The sequence below is a fragment of the Durio zibethinus genome, chromosome 27, assembly GCF_047325235.1.
Source record: "Durio zibethinus cultivar Kanyao isolate XHJ-2024 chromosome 27, ASM4732523v1, whole genome shotgun sequence".
Lineage (NCBI taxonomy): Eukaryota > Viridiplantae > Streptophyta > Magnoliopsida > Malvales > Malvaceae > Durio > Durio zibethinus.
Window position 1 is genome coordinate 5,648,226 of NC_143188.1, and position 20,762 is coordinate 5,668,987.

The 20,762-nt window shown below is 25.7% G+C and overlaps 1 protein-coding gene across 1 annotated transcript; it reads left to right on the forward strand.

Moving 5' to 3' along the window:
* Window positions 1–3,479: 3,479 nt before the first annotated feature.
* LOC111279301 (Haloacid dehalogenase-like hydrolase (HAD) superfamily protein) lies at window positions 3,480–5,215 on the forward strand. Its single transcript, XM_089756464.1, has 9 exons — window positions 3,480–3,589; window positions 3,673–3,738; window positions 3,842–3,939; window positions 4,035–4,072; window positions 4,230–4,317; window positions 4,402–4,611; window positions 4,710–4,775; window positions 4,882–5,025; window positions 5,057–5,215. Exons 1-9 carry the CDS (start codon window positions 3,559–3,561, stop codon window positions 5,117–5,119), a joined length of 804 nt encoding a protein of 267 aa, XP_089612590.1. The 5' UTR covers window positions 3,480–3,558; the 3' UTR covers window positions 5,120–5,215.
* The last annotated feature ends 15,547 nt before the right edge of the window (window positions 5,216–20,762 follow it).

The window sequence follows — 20,762 nt, forward strand, 5'->3', positions numbered from 1 at the left end:
ATTTTACCCAAAACCAAAGCAAGAAGGATCTTGTAATATCACAATGTAACCATAAAGGAAAAAAAAGAAGTCTCAGTCATGCCATGGGGAGGGCTAGGCTAAAAGCTTCTTAGTATATTTTGATATAACCCATTTTGGCGGTTTTACTAAAAAATTCATGAAACACTTAGAAAACATTTTTAAAAAACTATTTTTATTGTCAAAATATTTTTATCAAACACATAGAGAATTTCCAAAATGAAAATGCTAAAAAAATTCCATCATTAAAACACATGAACATGAAGAACTAAAAAAGTTGGAAAACATATAAAATGGTACCCCTAACATTTCTAGCATACTATAATACATATAATAAAGCAAGGAAAGCATGGAAGAATGGAAGGGAAGATTCAATCTAAACATGAAACATCTAGGTTGAAAGCTTCTCACTAGGGTTTCATGGTCTTTTTTATTCCCTTTTCATTTCAAAACCATACTATTAGTTTGGTAGGATGAAATAAGGAATTAAGAGAGAAAGTAAAAGAGAACAACCATTGGAAAAGGTAACTCTCCTTCAAAACATCAAGATAGGAAAAAACTACATCCATGAAGATGAAACTTAGATGTGAGGATGCATGAAAAGAGAAAAAGGCTACCTTTCAAAGCTTTTCCCAATTTTTTAAATTTTTTCTCCTACATTTAGTAATTGCCACCACTTTTCTTGCTGCCAATCCCTCATCGCAACCCTAAAAATGTCTATTTGAAGACATTTTCTACCATGATGGCCATTGGATTAAACCTCATCTAAAGGGAAGCAATTTTTTTTTTGTCTTTTTTACTAAACTTGGTGTCCAAGCATATCAATGCACACCGTAGCATCATTGTGCCTTCAAATCCAAGAGCTGCATGAGATTACAGCACATAATTTTGTTGCTTGTGTAACTATTAAGCCACATAATGTAAAAACACTATTTTTCCCTTCCAAATAAAATTCATCCTTTTCGTGTTTTCTTTCGGGTTTTTGTTTCACTTTCAATCCCTTGACTTACTATGCTGAATAATAATAATGAAGGTCTTTAAACCTAAATTTGTATCTGCACTCAAAATCTTATCTTATTTTGACCAAATTTATGAGAGCTCCCTTAAAGCTTATTTTTGGATTTTTGAAGTCAAACTTCGATTTTTGAGATCTAAAATCTTATTTTATTAATTCTAGGCCTTAATAGTTCCAATCGTTCATGATTCCCAAAAGTTGACCTAGATTTGACCATGGTTGATCAAAAGTTGATCCAAATGCATTTTGGTCATTTTACTTAAAGTTTGGTTTTTCATGGATTTTCTCTTTAATCATTATACTTTGATCTATTTTGATCGATTTTAACCAAATTTTAATTTGATCCCTCCTAAGGGTATTTTGGTTCAAATAACAATTTTTGCCCAAAATTCTAAATCTTCTTTAAAACATCTTTCTTTTTTACTTTCTTTATGTCATTTTTTTTGTTTCTATTTTTCTTTTTTGTAAAAAAATTCAACTTTGACCTTTATTTTATAAAATATCACAATGAATTAACATGTTAAAATATATTTTTTTTAAAAATTTTGAAATTAAAAATTTATAGATTTTTTTAAAAAATAAAAATTTATGTTTTATTAAAAATAATGATAAAAATTGAATTTGTTTGATTAAAAAAATTTAAAAAAAAGAATAAGACGAAATGAGTATTTTAATTTTAAATTTGACATATGAAATCTCATAAGTTAGTCATTTTTAAAATTTTCAGATGAAATTAGTAAGATGACGAATACTCTTTAAAATATATTTTAAAAAATAAAAAATTAATTAAAAATTAAGATAATGTTAATCTTTTAATTTTACTTGTAAGATTAAAAAATTACATTAATAATACACTAAACACTAACCCTCAAACATATAATTAAACTGCAAAAAAAATCACTAACGAGTATGTAATAATTTTCTAAGCTAATTCCTTCATTGGCAATTCTTTGAAACTTACTTCTAAGAAAAGTTTTCACTTTCACATGCCAAAAGTCTCATTAAGGCTTAAGCTTTTCCAGGGAACTTCAACGCACGTTTTCAATACCAAGCCTAACATTCATGTAAAAAAAACACACACCGACCCAAAATGAAATTACTAAAACAACCTAAACTGAATTTTTGTATTGGTCCATCATCAGCGCCCTGTTTTTTTCCGTAATGTAATTGGCTACGCAAGTGCCTTCCCATTACCGAAATTTTTTTTCTTCTTTTGATAAGTGAAGATTTTATTTTTTAAAAAGTATTACAATATTTGCATCAAGTTAGGATAGTTTAGAATTGTTGATGTGGTTAAAAAAGGAAAAAAATATGTTTAAACAATAACATTAAAAATGTGGTTAAAATTTTTTAAAGTTTGATATTACTGTCAAAAAATGTTATAAGGGGTTAAAGCGTCTAAAAAATATGAATAAAATAATAAAGTATTAGAATATAGGAATGATATAGTAAATTTTTTACATCAATAGTATTTTTCACCGTAAAAGTATCTTTTGAAAAGTCTTTTGATTTGGATTTTCAAATCAAATTTTTATACTGAAAAGTTATTTTTTTTGTTGTTTAGCATTGAAGTTTGGTTAAAAGTACTTTTGAATACAAAATTTATTTTCAACAATAATATTAAACTAGGCCTTAGTTTAGTTGATAACAAAATTTTGTCAATTAAGATTTAATATTTGTAAAAATACTTCAAGAGTAAAAATTTTATTCACACAAATACAAAAAATATAAATTTAAATTCGTTCAAAAAAATTAAATATAAAATAAATGTATCTAAAAATAAAAAAGTTATAATAATAAAAAATCAATGAATTTTATCATTTTATTTAAATAAATTTTAATACTTAATTTGCACCTAAATAAATCCTTTTAATTTGTATCAAATAAATCCTTAATATTTAATTTGTTCATAATTAAATATTTCATTTGAAATATAAATTTATTTAAATATAAATTAAAAAATAAAATTTTATTTAAATATAATAAAAATATAATGACTTATGAATTTAGAATTTAAATTAATTAATTTATATAAACATTCTTAAAAAATAACATAATTAGGTCTAAAGTGTAATTTCTAATAATTGCAATCACTTTTTCTATTCCATGCTATGGGCTCCTTCGTAGTAAAAAAAAATAGAGGTTTAAATGAAAAACTACATAGTTTAAGGGTTTTTTTAATATTTAAGCAAAAAAATAAAAGAAAAAAGTATTGTCCTGGCCTTAGTGGCAATTTCGTCTATTTAGAAGACATTAAAAATCCGTCGGTTTTGAAGGGAACACCGTGTGGGTCCATGCATCTACTCGGTTCGGAAATTTGTTGTAATAAGATTTGAGCTCCAGGTTAGCAACTTCCTCTCTCCCATTATCTTATTATTATTATTACTATTTATCAAAGCTTTCATTTTCTCTATAAATTCCTTCTCCCAGCGAAGCCCCCTCCCTCGAAACTCTGGTTTTTGCTTCACCTTTTTAAAGCATCAATTTTCTCCAACTCCTTTTACTTCATTTTTTGAAGCTATAATATGGATTCTCCTTTCAATTGCCTCTTGTTTGGTAAGTTTCTTTCTTGCTTCAATCAACAATATTTTCTTAAGTTTTTTTCTGATTTTTCGGCCTTGGACTTGGGTTCAAAACAGATTTGGATGATACGCTTTACCCTTCCAACACTGGAATTGCTCAAGCTGTCAAGAAAAACATCGATGGTTCGTCACATTTCGTAAAATTCATCAAATTTTATGACTTCTTTTTTTCTTCTTTCATGCAGAAATTGATCGTTATTTTCGTTTTTTTACTATATTTCTCCAGATTTTCTAATTGAGAAATGTGGATTTCCGGCGACCAAAGCTTCTAGTCTCAGAGTCGAACTCTTCAAAACTTACGGCAGCACTCTCGCCGGTTTGCGAGTAATTATATCTAATTAAAATTTCTCTAATATACAATTCCAATTTAACGCTTAAAATTTGGTATAATTTTAAATTCCTTTAAATCGTTGTTGCAGGCGTTAGGCTACGACATCGATGCCGATGATTATCACGGGTAAGAAAGAATTTATTGCACAATCTTTTGAAAATTTAATCTATTAAAAAAAGAAAATATGTAATTTTCGTCTTCAGCTTGATTTTGGTAATGTTTAGAATTAATTAAAATTTGACTTTTCCTTTATTATTATTATTATTTTTTTTTCAATTGGTAGTTTCGTCCACGGAAGATTGCCATACGATGTGATCAAGACAGATCCTCAGCTACGTAATCTCTTGCGTAGCATCAGCCAAAGGAAAATCGTAAGTTACAAGCAAAACTAAAAATCATTAAAATAAATCAAATTGTTATTTGCAGCTTCAATTTTTTTTTTTTTTTTTTTGCAGATTTTTACGAATTCGGACAGGGTTCATGCGATTAAGATTCTGAAAAGACTAGGATTAGAAGATTGTTTCGACCAAATCATTTGTTTTGAGACACTGAATCCTAATTTGCCAAAATCAACGCGTCCTGATGAATTCCCCGTCGTTTTGAAACCGTCTATAGATGCCGTGAAAATTGCTCTCGATGTCTCCCATGTTGATCCTCGTCTCACGGTAATTTTTTTTTTTATTCTTATTAATTTATCTCTTTTTTCTATTTTATCATTTTGATGGTGAAACTAAATTGTTTTATTATTTTTTGTTTGTTGCAGTTGTTTTTCGACGACAATGTTTGGAATATTGCCGCAGGAAAGGCTTTGGGCCTTCGTACTTGTCTGGTATTTTTTTATTTGAAATTAATTTAAATAAAAGTGTTATAATTGAATAAAAATTAATTTGAAAATTAAAAAAAATTAATTAATGTAAATATTTTTGGATTTGAAGGTCGGAAAGAGTGTTAAGACAAAGGAAGCTGATTATGCAATAGAGGCGGTCAACAACTTAGCAGAAGTAATACCAGAAATCTGGGTCAATGGAACGGACGGTGGTGATGCGAGGATCAGCAGAAGCAGGAGCCAATTGGAAGCTGCTCTGGGGCAACAACATCTGTTGGAGCTAGATCAATTCAAATGTGTACCAAAAGGATGTTGGGTTCGGACTTAAGGCCCCATTATGTACATAACATCATAATCTTGTAAGTCATGTGGATAATATTAAATGTGTATCAAAAAGGGATTATCCCATAAATAAATAATAAAGCATGCTTTTTCAATTTCAATTGCAAACCCATGGGTTACGTTCAAATTGAAAATTTTATCAATAATCGAATGCTCTTTTAGTAAATATTGAAATTTTTAGGTTTTATTTGTATAACCGGTTAAAAAAATTCAGTTCTAAACGGACATGATGATATAATAAAAATATTTTCTTATCAACCATCCAAACAAAACTATAGTTAAATTTCAGTAATGATGAATTTTAATTATTCACTACTCACAACTTCAAATAAAAAAACCAGAAAAGTTAAGTTTTCTAAGTAATAAAATAATCTTTTAAATATAATTCATATTAATTGATCTGATCTAATAATAAATCGCATTATTTGGCGTGGAATTTTAGGTGATAGTCCGATGCAATTGCTTTCATACATAAGTTTTTTTTATTATTATTTTAATTTATGTAAAGAAAAATGCTTGATTTATTTATTAACCAAATGAGATTAAATTAATAATGCCCATCCCACATAATTTATTTGAATTATTCCCAACTTCCCACTAGTGGTGTCACACAACATCTTATCTTATCAAGAATAAAATAACTCAAGCTGGAAAAAAGAAACCCCACAATAATAATTTTTTTTTTTAAAGAGAAAAAAAAAGAGAAAAAGAGAAAGAGAAAGAGAAAGAGAGGAGAGATTACGATACACCCCATAATAGCAAGAGAGTTATAATCAAATCGAATATGAGTAAATGAACGTATATTTATAATTTATTTATTTCTTTTTAAAGTTGTTTGTGTTTGATAAAAAAATTATATATTATGTTTGAGTTTCGTTTGTTTAATAATAAAATGTTCATGTTTAATTTGTATTTGACTCATTTAAATTAAATAAATTCATTTATGAACATTAAAAAAATATATTCATGAATATATATATATATATTTAATAGTATGATATTCATGTCTAATTTGTATTTGACTCATTTAAATTAAATAAATTCGTTCATGAACATTAAAAAAATATATTCATGAATATATATATATAAACAAATATAGGTGTGAATAATAAATAAATATATTTATGAATAATAAATAAATTATAATCAAATAAATTTAAATAAATAAACATACAATCATAAATTTAAGAATAAACAAATAATAAGCAAACATAATGAATTCTAAATGAATAAATTTTAAACGAACATTAATCGATTTTGTTTGTGAATATAAACAAACCAAACATATTTCCATTTATATTCAAATTGTTTAATAAATAAATATAAAAATATTATTAAAAATCATTTATTAAACTTAATAAATAAATATAAATAAACAAAACTGAATATATTTTCAAATGATTCATAAAAAATTTTATTCATTTACACTGTTTAAGGCTTTGATTGTATGGCTAAAAAATATACAAAAATATTTGTAATTGGTAGGGCAAGCAATCGCTGTTCTTTTCATTCTTAATTTATTAGCTGAGAAATTTAGATAATTACGTTTGTGATAAGGACTTTGGTGTTGGCTCAATCACATCTATGGTAGGTTTATTTGATTATAATAATATAAGACGTGAAATAGACTTTTTTTGTCTGTTTGGCCAATAATATAGGAAATACTATTTTGTGAAGTAGACTTTAGGTTGATATGAATATATACTGTCGGTGTTCGAAAGTTTAGAAAACTAATTGATGGGTATATGCAAGGGGGAATCTAGGGAAGGCTTATAGGGAGGGCCCCTGCGCCCAACAGATATTGCAAATTTTGATTGAATTCCAACAATATTAAAACGAGATAGAATTTAATCTCATCCGAATTAAATGGAAAAAAAAATTAAAGACACAAATTTAAAATAATTTGAATCAAAATCTATTTAAATTTGAAACAATTTAAAATGATTCAAATAAAAAGTATTTCAAAACTATAACAACATAAATCTAAGACCGATTAAATCCAAAATTCATAAAAACTCATATTTTAACATGAAAATATCTAAACTATAATTAATCTAAGACTAATTGAAATCGAAAATAATCGGTCTAAAATAAACTTAAAACAACATGAATATAAAATGGTTCGAATTAAAGATGTTACAAATATGTAATAATTTGAACTCAAAGCTGTAATAATTCGCACTCAAAGTAATTATAATTTAAAATAGTCTAAACTCAAAATTATTTGAATATGAGATTATTCAAAGTCAAATGTACCAAATGAAAAATATTTAAAGGAATTATATTTGATATATTGTTAGTATATATATGTTATATACTATCAGTGCCTCATAAATTATCCATCATTAATTAATAAATTTAAAATTTTAAAAACATCAATAATAAGTATTAAATATTTAATTATGTTAAAACAAATTGATGAGGTTATAACTTATGATGCATTGATAGTGTATAGGATTATACATTAATAGTAAATCAAATATAAATTTACAATTTAATATGAAAAACACACCAATACAAACACTCCAACTGTCACTTTTACTATCCTATGCCTAATTGGGCTTCTCAAAAGTTCTCTTAAATCTTATATATATATATATATGTGTGTGTGTGTGTGTGCGTGTGTGGAAAGATCAACCTATATAGTATATAAGTTGTAAAACTAAAAACATTTTACACATTTTTTTAATTTTGATTTTAATATATTCAAGATATGAGATTAAATCATTTTTTTTTTACTTGTTATTCTCATTTCTTAGATCTATTGAAATCAATAATAAAAAAATATGTAAATTTTTTTCAGTTTTACATTATGTAAGTTGATCCTTTATATATATATATATATATATATATATATATATATAAGACTAAGGATTCTAGCATTTATTATTGTGGTGAACCTTCAATTTTAGAAGGATTCACTAATTCAAGTTTGATAACCAATATGGAAGATCACACATTTACAAGTGAATGGATTTTTGTGATTGGTGGGGTTGCAGTTTCTTAGGATTCTAAGAAACAAACTTGTACAATTAATTCTACTATGGCATCTAAATTTGTGACATTAGCTTCTTCTTGCAAGAAAGTGGAATGGCTAAGGAATCTACTATTAGAAATTTTTGTATGGCCTAAACCAATGTCCTCAATATCTATCCATTATGATGGTCAAGCTACACTTGCAATGGCTTATAGTCAAGTGTATAATAGGAAGTCAAGACACATAAGTTGAAGACATAGCTATGTTAGATAACTTATAAAATAAGGGGTATCACTATTGATTTTGTCAAGTGAAAATTTGGCTGATGCATTGACAAAAATTCTCATAAGAGATTTTGGTGTCTAAAACTTCTATAAGGATGAGATTCAAGTTTATAAAATAAGTCAAACATGATAGAATCTTAACTCAACGCTTAATTGCACGTTGATCTTGAGTTTTAATGAGTAAAGTTCATCATTTGTGTATGAAGATAAGTACTTTAAATTATAAACCATTTTAGGGTTAAATACTTAACTCAAGTTCCTTAAAATGTAAATTTTGGTTTGCGAAACTAAGTTCAGTTTGAGGATATAATTACATATGAGGAAGATATTAATATCCCCACAACACTTATCTAAAGGATGAAATGAGTTAATTCTATGTTATCCAAGACCTTAAAAATGACTTGTAAAAAACTGTCAAGTAATTTAGATATTGGAAAATTTTCCTTATATTACTCCAATATATTGACAAAAATTAAAGAATATTTCTTTAACTCATGGGTATTCTAGAAAACTATTATTTTTTTTGAAAAGGCTTTGTTTTCAGATTCATTAAAATTTTAAACAAATTTTTATTTACAAAAATTCAATTTTTAATTAGAATCTTTAATATTGAAATGTTTTCTAAATAATATAATATTTGGCACAATTTAGAAAAATTCTTCATCTAGAAATTTGCATAGAAATTGCTGTTACAATTTTTAATGATTTTATTATTAGAAGATTCAAAATTTTGTTTCATTTTATAAAAAATTGATATTTCAACTTTTTCCTAAAGACTTTGAAATACATTTTAAAAAAAATTGATCTTTCACTTTTTTTCTAAATATTTTTAATTCAAATTTTCTTTTGAAAAAAAAAAATATAAGGAATCTAGTCAGACAATTGACAAATTAATTAATATGTACAAAAACTATGTGGTTAGAAAAAAGCCTAATATATAACAATAAGATTATCTCATTAAGGTGGGATAGGATTGAGCCTACCTACAATAGGTTGTCATAAAATAGGTATTCTTGATATATTTAAGAGACAACTTTTCCTAAAAAAAAAGAAAGAGATTTGTAATATTTTGTCTCATCATTTCTTTTAGATTAATTTCCTAAGACCTAATTATTTGATTTGCTAATTTGACATCTTTCGTAAGCTTTTTCTAAACTAATACTCCTATGATATATTTGTAATTAATTAGAAATTTGATACAAATACTTTTATAGTGTACTAGTGAGTGAACCTGGCTTCACCCTATATGTTAAATTAATTTTTAGTATTTTATTTATCTAAAATAATTTACTATAAACTTAATAATAGATGGTTAGTATAAAACTAAATAGAAAATATTTGATGTCTATTTAAAAGTTACAAAGATCTTAAAAAGAGTTATTTAGGTACAATTGAGCAATCTATTCATAGTCAAGATAGATTACTACTTTAAAAGTATTGTGTGCTATCTAGCAATAAACAATAATTGTCGATCTTCAAGTGATTATCAGTGATAAAATTTTTTCATCCTCTTAAGAATGATTTGTTTCTAGCATAGTATTGGATGGTCCAAGATTTATTTCCTTCAAGATCTAATAGAGTGATGGAAGAATTTCTACTTAGTAGATGTTTATGGAAATTGTTGGGAATATGTTGCAGCAACAATGCAATGAGAAATTGTTAAAAGACATTTTGAATGTATGTTTTGTTTTATTATATGGTAATCTATATGCATAATTGTTTGCCAAGATAAGATGATCATTGATGTTTGCATTGGTCATCGAGTAATGAAAAGTAGGATTGTCACAATAGTCATCATTTTGATATTCTTCATCGTTAAATTGAGTGTTGTAACTTGAAATACAAAATATAGTAATTGTAATTTAAATGAATTGAAATGGAACATAATGTAGCTAAAATAAAGATTTTACCTTATTCTTGTTACAAGGCATTTGTTGTTATAGTGTTGGGCCTGACCTCACCTAGTTTCTTATATTAATTTATAGTATTTTATTGAATTAATATATAATTGAGTTAGAAGTTAGAGTAATATATGCAATTAACTATAAGCATTATGAAACAAAAAAAAAAAATAAAGAAAATGAGTTGTGATCCACATGATCTAAATTTTTATATTTTTAATATATTTAAGTGAAATTGTCTAGATTTGTTAGAATTAAAGCTTTGTTTTTTGAAAGCCATGGCCCATAATAAACAATTACAAAGAAAAATTACAATACACAAAACTTACACTTTCAACATAAGAGTTATGTGCCCTTGCATTATTGTAAATTTATCATTATAAAGATATAAAATGTGATAAAACTTTGTTAAATTGATCATCTTCTAAAAATAAGTATAATTATGAATAATAAACATCACGATAATAAATTAAGTTCCATGCATCCTAATTAAATTATTTTCAATAAAAAAAAAAACTCAGACACAAACATCATGAAATGAAACCTTTAAAAACATGATATGTTGGATAAGTCATTTGTAAATTAAGGGAAAAAAAAGAAAACTAATGTTGAAAGTTTGGTGGCTAGAGTGGGAAAAGGGAAACATTCTTATTACAAATCAAGATAAAAAGATAGGAAAATAAAGAAATAAATGAAAATAGAAACCTTAAAAAAGATATTATATTCATGTAATAAAATTAAACTGGGTTGAATTAAAGTTGCATGCCCTGCAATAGATAGATATTTAGCATGGTCCCATTTTCATGCCACAAACCACAAATGTGATCATTTGATCAGGTAAAAATTTAAGCTTCATTTTGGCTTTACTTTATAGTCTATATTTTAGGTTAATCCACGAACCTCATAGCTTACAACTAGCTTACTGCTAAGCATCATCTTTTCTTGCTTTATAGGCATGCAATTGATGTTGTTTTCTACAAAGTCTATAGTCAATAATTAATAAAGGCTAGCTCCTAGCTAGTGGTAGCATTGTTCTATTTAATTTATTTGAAATAACATATGAAAGGATTTAATACATCAAAGACATTATTATAGCTGCTAAGGAGACACCAATAATGGAATTGAAGTTAGGAAAGTGAGATAACACAAAGTGAACTGAGGCATAAATTATAACGAAATATGTTTGTTTTATCTATTTGTAGTTGCTACTATAGACAATGTCATGGAGCTTCTTCAATGATTTTCCTACAATAACCATGTCAATTATGTAGACACCAACCCAAAAAAAAATTAAAAGGCAATTGATAGTTATACATTTGCAACTCGGTAATTTCATTTTAAGTATCTTATATAATTGCCAAGATATCCTTATGATGTTTTAAAAAGTAATGATGTCTTAAAACTTAATTGCAAAATCATAATATACTTATTGTAAGTAAATAAGGACAATTTAATGCCATACCACTGAATTACTATAGATGTCAATTATTGAGTCAAGTTGAATCAAAGTATTTGTTGCTTTAGTATACTCACCATCTTTGAGTTGTAATCAAGCAAATGAAGCATAATCACACATGTTTATTATTCCAATATCATCTTCATCTAAACAACTAACAAATAATAAACTAAGAAATGTAATTACAATAATTGTTTGTAACTTATAAATATAAATAGTTTTCAATTTAGAAGACTCTTTCTTAACTGAAGTCATAGTCATTCATCCTCAAATAATTGTTCATGTTTGATTTGGTACATTACAAATAAAAAAATATATCAGAAGTTTTTCTGGCTTTCATTTCTTTATCCAAAAATAGGCAGTACTTGTTAAACTTTTGTAATGCCTTAAAGTAAAAGCCACACGATTTTATATTCCAATTCGTCATATAAGAAAAATCTAGTAGGATAACTTTTAAATTTCCTTGTTCCATATTTTATCAAATATTAATGAAAAGCATTTTTTTAGTTTTTTTTGTCATCTTAAAAGGTAGCAATTTTTTTTGGTTTTACACTAAAAAAAATTTCAACAGGAGATAGCTTACATGAAGATTTGCTTCAGCCATTTTTTCTATTTGTTTTGCTTTCTCATTTGCAATCACTATGGCAAATTTCTACTTTTCATAACTCCTTAGCTTTTTGCAACTTTAGTTCAGTTTCTCTTTCCTACAATAATCAAGAACTAACAACTTAAGTTCATGAGTTGTTACAAATTGATTTTCCAAATGAGATTTTATCAGATAACATATACATTTAATTACAAACATTTAATTCTTGCAAAAAATAAATCTCTAGACATGTTTGATTTTTCCAAACCATTGTTGTCTAGTCGTGAAACATCTTTGAGTAAAGGTCTGCAAGAAAACTATAACATCCAAATTGAAAGAAAATCTTAAAATAATACCAATGCAGGCATTCAATTCAACATCCTTGGTGAACAAAAACAATCCTCATAGAATTGAAAAAAAAAAGAAAAAAAGATAGCTAACTGTTTTATCATAAGATCTAGTTACAAATTCTCGACCAATTGGTGAGAAATCAATATCCATTCTGGAAGGAAAAGGTACAAAATTAATATTTTTGTGAAAATAGATTACTTAACCATACTTATCCTAAAAATAAGTCATAAATGCAAAAACATGGTCTTTGTGCACACACTTCGCCTCATCCAATTTTCTAGAATCATAGCTATAGCAGTTGCAATCCTCATTTGCCTACATTTAAAAGAGTTCTTTAGGAAAAAGATTTCTTAAACAAATGTTTTGTTCCTTTTTTCTTTCTTTTCCTCTCTTTTACTTTTTTTCTCTCTGTTTTTTTCTTGGGGGGTGGGTATAGGAGTAATGCGACAAAATTTATCAACTATCGAGAAGAATTGGTAGCTAGCTTAAACATCCTAGAAGCTTATACAAGAAATTTGTTTAAACTATCTTGCTAATTGAAAATCAACATTTATAATAAAGAGTATGTTAAATTGTTAATCCGATAGTGACTACAAATTTTCCCATAAGACATTACAAATTAATACATATTTTTAAAAAATAAAAAAAAAATGCAGGATCATAAATTTCATATTACCATTCTTTTAGCTCACTTATTTCTAGAATATTAAGATCAACAAAAATTTTGTCACTAAATTTGACACAAAATAGATTTCTCTTATATAGGTAAAATGAAAATAGGAATAAAAATGTCAAAGAAAGCAAACCCTTATTATAAAGTTGTGAAAAAAAAAAAAACAAAGCTATGCAAAAAAAAAAAATCATGTACTTTTTTACCATTATTCCAATTGAGATGAGCACAGAATTTGTTGTTTTTTTTTTTCACAAAAATTTTCTTTTTTGATGGCTAATGCTCTATAAAGAATTATCTTCAAATGATATCCTCAATTTCTAGGCATTCATTTTATAATATGTCATCCTTTGTTGACATCCCCTAAGAAAGACATAATCGGAAAAAAGCATGCAAAGACAACCCATTCAATTATGTTTATTTGGCCACATTCAATTTTCATCCAACATCAAAAAATCACTTCAAGAAAACCCAAAAAAAAAAAAAAACCACATGCAATTAAATAATAGAAAAACAATGACAAATTTTACCCAAAAACACCAAAGCAAACTTTGAAACAACAAAGAAAACTGAAAAACAAAAGGACAATCTAATTTTCATCTAACTTTAAAACATGCAAAGAGAAATTATTAAAAAAAACACATTTACAGCATGCAACCTTGAAAACCATAAAACTCAAACCTTATTCAACATAAAATTGTATAACATCAAAATCACCTTAAGAAAATCCAAAAAAAAAAAAAAAACTCATATTCAATTAAATAACAAAAAACAATAACAAATTTTACTAGAAAATAGCAAAGAAAAAAGAAAAAAATCATAGACCAAACTCTCTGCAATAGTTCTAAAATAGCAATGAAAACCTATAAACATAAGCTTCAAAATTCAACTTTAAACAAACATATTAAAGTCAAAGACAATTGTCAAACAAAAAATAGCATAGAAAACCCCTGTAAGAAGTAAAAAAAACTTCTGATCTATGCTCTCAATTAAAGAAACTCCTTGACTTTACTAAAACAACAAACCCCCTATCCAAATAAAAGAAACCTCATGCCCTAGCTAAAATGAGACAACATTATAAAATAACAAAAAAAAAGACGTGTTTTGCTAAGATTTTTTACGAGACTCTTTTTATATAAGGGTATATAGACTACTGTTAATGCCTGACTTCACCCGTATTGTCCATATTTATATATACAAAATTAATTAGAGAGATGTAACATTAAATAAAATTCAATGATTATAATTAACATTTGAAATATAGATATATTATTTTTGTAATTTTTATTTATTGTACTTTCTTTTTATTATTTTTTTATGTTGATAATTTGTCTATTTTATTTAATAGCAAGTAAAATATTTCTAATTTCTCTAAACATAAATGAAATTTTAAAAATATCTCTTGTCATTTGTATTTTTTTTAAAAATTATATCACGTAATTTGCATTTATTAAATATTTAATATTTTTATTTTTCTATCCTTTTCTTTATTATTTTTAAATTAATCAAATGTTGGAATAATTCTTAGGGCTCTTCTAATTATATTATTCCTCATTTCAATTTTTTTCTTGAAAAGTATTTCTACAAATTTCCTAAAATTTTTATTATTAAGGAATTTTCTATAATCATATTATATGATTATTATCTTTTTTAATTTTCACTTTTTTTCAGTAAATCCAATAAAAATTTTAATTTACATTAAAAGACTCAATAAAACATAATGAATAATAATCAAATCAAATCAAATGGATAAAGATTATATATTTAAAATGGTTAGGTCTTTAAAAAAATGGGTATAGTCCATTAGGCTTGATCACTTCTATTGGGCAAAGAGAGAAAAATCTTGATTAAGCTTAAACTTAACTTAATCCATTTTTTCTTTTTCTTTTTTTTTCTCTTTTGTTTCTTATCTCTTTGGTAAGAGATAAGAAACATGTAATTGGGGTATTTTAGTTAGGTAATTTAAAGTTACAGAGATAAAATTATCTCTTTATAATAAGTGACATGTAACATTCTTGTTCAATTAATCAATAAAATTATTAAAAATCTTTTTCGATAGTATGAATTTTATCAAATTGAAATTCAAGTAAGCCAAACTAAAAATAAAGCCAAGCAAGGCAAACTTTCTAATATAAAAAAAAGGCCCAAAAGTTAATAATCCTTTTATTTGGGCTAGAGAATAAATTAACCTTAAAACCAACTATATTTTGAGCCTAGTTGAAATAAAAAGAGAAGAAATATTGAAAGCCCTACCTTCTTTTATTCATGTTTTGCCTCTTGCCTAGCAAACATATAATGTTTTGGACCTTTGATCAGCTCCTCTTTACTCACACCATTCACCCCTGTAAAACCTATAAACATCTCAACCTTTGACTGCCACCGTTGCCACTATGAGTCTCTAATGGTTGGCTTTTTATCATTCTTTATTTGTTCTCTTCTTTTCCTTCATTTTTCTACTTTTAACTAAAATTTCCTCATTTTCTAAAAAAAAAAAAGACCCCAACTCCCACTACCATCCTACTTCCATAAATCACATCCGACAGTGGTTTATCTTTGTATTGTTGTCTTATGTTTTGTATTTTGTTTCATATTTTTTTTTCTTTTTTTTCAAAAAATAAAAAATATGTTAAAAGACTTTAAATATAAGTTTTTTATTTTTTATTCTTAGTGTTTATTAGTTGATTGTGTTGGTGGTGGCTTGTTGCTTGTGATAGTGAAATTTTTTAAATTTAATAAAAATTGAAAATATTTCAAATCTAAGAATTTTTTAGGATTTTTTTTATTATTAGTTGTGTTGATTGATTTTGTTGAAAATGGTTTATGTTGCTTAAATTTTTTGAAAATTATTTTTTGGATTAAAAAGTCTAGATCCTTTTTTTTTATTATTTTGGACATAAGATTTTACAAAAAAAATTGTATTTTGATTTTTTTTTTGTTTTTTTTTTTTGGAAGACAATTTTTTATTCAAATGGGCTTTTATTTGTTTTTTAAATTTTTGTATATTTTAAAATTTTTAATTATTTATATTTTAATTTATATTTTATTTAATTAAAAAATTAAATATTAATTTTATAATGTTGAAAGGGTAAAATAGTAATTTTATAAAATAAAAAGGTATCAAACAACCATCCTTTACGAATAGTTTTAATATATAAGTATATAGAAAATGTTATTATACCAACAATTAATTTTATACTTTGATGTAAGAAAATGAAAATTTTGGTTATGATTATAACTTTTAACCATATTTTATTATAAAGATAGATCATATGATTTTTTTTTGTGTATATAAGAAGTTGTAATTTGAAAATAAAAAAATAAATTATAAGTATTAAAATATTAATTTTCAAAAATAATTATATGAGTCAATTAATTTAACCTTTGAGTTAATAAAAATCACATATTGTATTTGTCATAACTGTCGTAACAGTTTTAGGGATCGCTAGACGAATTTTAAAGCAAAAAAAAAATAGAGTCGCCACCAATTTTTTTTGATAGGTGTGATTGGCCACCTATTAAAACTTTTCCTCTTAATAAATTTATTAAAATTTATTAAAAAGATAATTTTTAAGTCTGCATAAAATAGTATAAGTTCAGGAGTCAGTTATACGCAGGAAATGATTAGCACCCCCACAGCGCGTATTTAAAATGGTATCAATTAATCATATGTTATTCTTTAACATTGACAAAAATGGTCTTAACTTTGATGTTTAAAATTAATTTCCTTAATTTTCTTAAAAAAAAAACACACATTTTTGTTTTGAGTAAGCTAGAAAAATAAATAAGAACCTTATATTGAAAAAACATTCTTAAAAATATTCCAAATATGTTGGCAATATTTAAAGGAACCATTTTAACTAAGGAATTTTTAAGAATAACTAATCGAAATTCTCAAAAATCCTATCCTCGGTGGTTTACATTTATTTTGGGTATTTATTTTAGAAAACATAAAATATGATATATTTTTTAAGATAAATAATATTTTAAAAACTCATTTCTAAAAAAACAAAAAACAAATTTCAAAAATTAATTTATATGCTCCAATACATTTGAGGCATTTTAGATAAATTTTCTCATCTAAAGATTTCTAAAGAATCACTACTCGAATTTTTTTAGAATCTTATCCTTGGAGATTTCTTTTTGTATGATTTGGAAAATTATTGAAAGTCATGTAATAATATATTTATCTACAAACACATCTATTTTTTAAAATATTTTTATTTATTAAAAAAAACTATTCCAATTAAGAAGAATAATTAAATAATGAAAATTCTTTGTGTTGAAAAGAAACTTGTAAATATTCTAATACTTTGATAATTTTTAGAAGACTTCTCTTACTTAAGGAATTCTCGAAAATCACTACTTAGACTTCTCGAAGTCCCATCATCAAAAATTTTTATATGCACATAAGATCATGCAATTTAAGATAATAAAGTAAAATATGCATACAGAAACATACATTATCATTATGATTTAATCAATTTCCAATTATGATTACCACCTTTAAAAGGAACAAAGTAAATAAAATTTTTATTGAAAATTTTCCTATATACCCCGATTCTTTGGCAATATTTTAGAAAAAGTTTTTTACCTAAGGATTTCTTAGAAATATCTACTCGAACTTCCTTAGAATTCCATCCTCAAAAATTTTTAAACACATAAGAATATGTAATGCAAACAATCAAGTAGCATATGCATACAAAAATATTGATTATGCTTTAATCTTCTTTACTTATCTTCCAAACACTTTTGAAAGGAACAAAGTAAATAAAAATTTTATTAAAAATTTTCCTAGATACCCTGATACTTTGACAATATTTAAAAAAAAAAATTTTCATTTAGGGATTTCTTAGGAATCTTTACTTAGACTTTCTTAGAGTCCCATTCTTAAACATTTTTATTCATTTTATCCTTTCTTAGTTAATTATTTTTATTTTTAAACTTTGATTACACCAATTTTATTGCAAAAAGAGTCACTACACATTATTATTAGCATTTACCAAAATTTTAGAAAAAAAAACTATTTGTATTGAATATTTTCTTAAATACGCCATTACTTTGATAATATTTTTTTAAAAAAAATCTTCACCTAGACAATTTAGAGAATCATTACTTGAATTTTTTTAAAATATCATCTTCAGATCTTTTTTAGTATTATATTACTTATTTGCCTTTGAGATAAAATTAAAGTGTATATAAAATCAAGTAGAGGTAAATTGAAGTATGAGAAATTAAATATCACAAGTATGCATGAACGCAGGATTCCAATCAATAGTGAAATTAAAGAAGGCACTAAAATTAAATTTATAACCTTAACTAGATACCATAGGCGTGTATGAGAACAAACCTTTATGCATACCACTTTTCATGTAGCATACGAGCCAGTCAACAAAAAGACAAAAATATAGGCAATGGGACATATAGACCCACACCTTTTCCTAAACCTCTACATGGAAAAAATGAAAACCATGACTTATTAGCAAACACACCATTGATTACTTCATGAAAGGGGCCCACAAGATTATGAAAGCTTAAAACCAAGAAACCTAAGAAAGACCAATGAGCATCTAGAATTTTCAACCTTTCCTTTTTCTACCGTAAACGAATGGTGCTTATCATGCTACCCCGTAACTCATGCTCGTCAACCTCATTGTGTAAGAAGTTGAAAGCACATACTAAGAAAACAAGGTTTTGCTTTTCCTTTAAAGAATATAAGTCATGAGAACAAACATAAGATTGGGATTTTAAGGGGCAAGAAAACAAAGCCTGTAACTAAAGCTAACCAAAAAAAAAAAAAATGAAAACAGCTTCCTTTCCGTCTTTCTTTGGAATCCTAGTACAGCATTACAGGATGATACAATAGACGAACCTATGTCTTATTTGTGTTAATCTCTATATGGTTATGGAAATGTGACAGTGGTATAAGAATAAAAGGGTTACCCTTTTTCTAGTTCAAAGTTGTCTTCTTTCTTCTTTAACAAAACATTCACTTTTCCTTCCACCAAGCTTTCTCCTTCTTTTGTTTTTGCTCCTCTTGTTTCTTCCTCCCTCTTCCTTAGCAATCGGCAGACCTTCCCTACAAACCCCTCTCTTTTTATCTTTTTTTCTTCTTCCTCCTCTATTCGGCTATTCTTCTTTTTTTTTTTTTTCAATCGATCCTTCCCCTCTTTTCTTCCAACCCGTTTGTCATAATTGGCAGACCCCTCTCAAAAAGATCAAAATCTTGCTTAATATGGACCCTTGGATGCAATCTCATCCAAAGGTCAAAGTTTTTTTTTTTCTTCTTTTCAAGGAACCATCTTTGTTCATTGGATCAAAATCAATAAAAGATCCAGTAACCAACATTACTCACTGTAAAAGTTGAGTTTTTGTGCCCTCCAAACCTATTAAAAGACCATTTTACCCTTAGTGTAAAGTTTTTTATATTTAAGCAATTGTCTTAGAAACCAATGTTCTCATACTCATTTTTAAGATTTTAAAACACCAAAAATCATGAAATATTATGAAACTAAGATATAAAAAGTTTCATGAAATTTCGAACTCAAGAAGATCAAATTATGAAAATACCCTTGTGGGGGTACTTTCATAATTTTACACTTCTCGGAGTACTGCTATGATTTCAAGTGTACCAAAAATCATCAAATATTATGAAACTAAGATCTAAAAATTTTCACAAAATTCTGAGCTCGGGAAGGCCAAATTATGAAAATACCTTAATAGGGGTATTTTGGTAATTTTATACTTTTATGGGTACTGCTGTGATTTCAGGTATACCAAAAATCATAAAATATTATGAAACTAAGATCCGAAACGTTTTACAAAATTCTGAGCTCAAAAAAGTTAAATTACAAAAATACCCTTATAGGGATATATTGGTAATTTTGCAATTCTCAGGGTGCAATAAAAATTTTAGTGTTTTAAGAATCACTAAATTTAATTTAAAACCCCATTGATTCCACTTAGGTTATGAACTTTGAGAATTCTATTTATTTTATCCAAATTTTATGTAATTTTGACAAGGGTTAACTTTAGGGTTTATTTATTAAGCTTAAATATCAATGCACTTTATAGACTCTTAAAGGGATTTTTTTTTTTTACTGGCTTCAAATGAGTTTTGTTTAACCATACTAAAATGTTCCAAATAAAATTTGATGTCTACAGTATTGAGTTAATAGCACTTGTAATTTTTAAACTTTGAGTCAAATTGGTCTTTAATTTTTAAAAAATTTTAATTAGATCTCCAATTATCCAAAGTTATATTAATTTGATCTTTTTTTCTATGAAACTATTTAAATTCACTACAATTGCCAGCAAAGTTTAACGACCAAAAATGTTATTATCTCAATTTTTTATATTTTAGAAATATTTTATATAATATTCAGAATACTACATTTTATTGTAATATAATTTATTTGTTAATTTT

Excerpts from the sequence above, each read along its gene's own strand:
- LOC111279301 (XM_089756464.1), top strand. The coding sequence starts at position 3,559 with ATGGATTCTCCTTTCAATTGCCTCTTGTTTG. Across the intron at positions 3,590-3,672 it reads TTTCAATTGCCTCTTGTTTG|ATTTGGATGATACGCTTTAC; the intron begins GTAAGTTTCTTT and ends GGTTCAAAACAG. Across the intron at positions 4,612-4,709 it reads ATGTTGATCCTCGTCTCACG|TTGTTTTTCGACGACAATGT; the intron begins GTAATTTTTTTT and ends TGTTTGTTGCAG.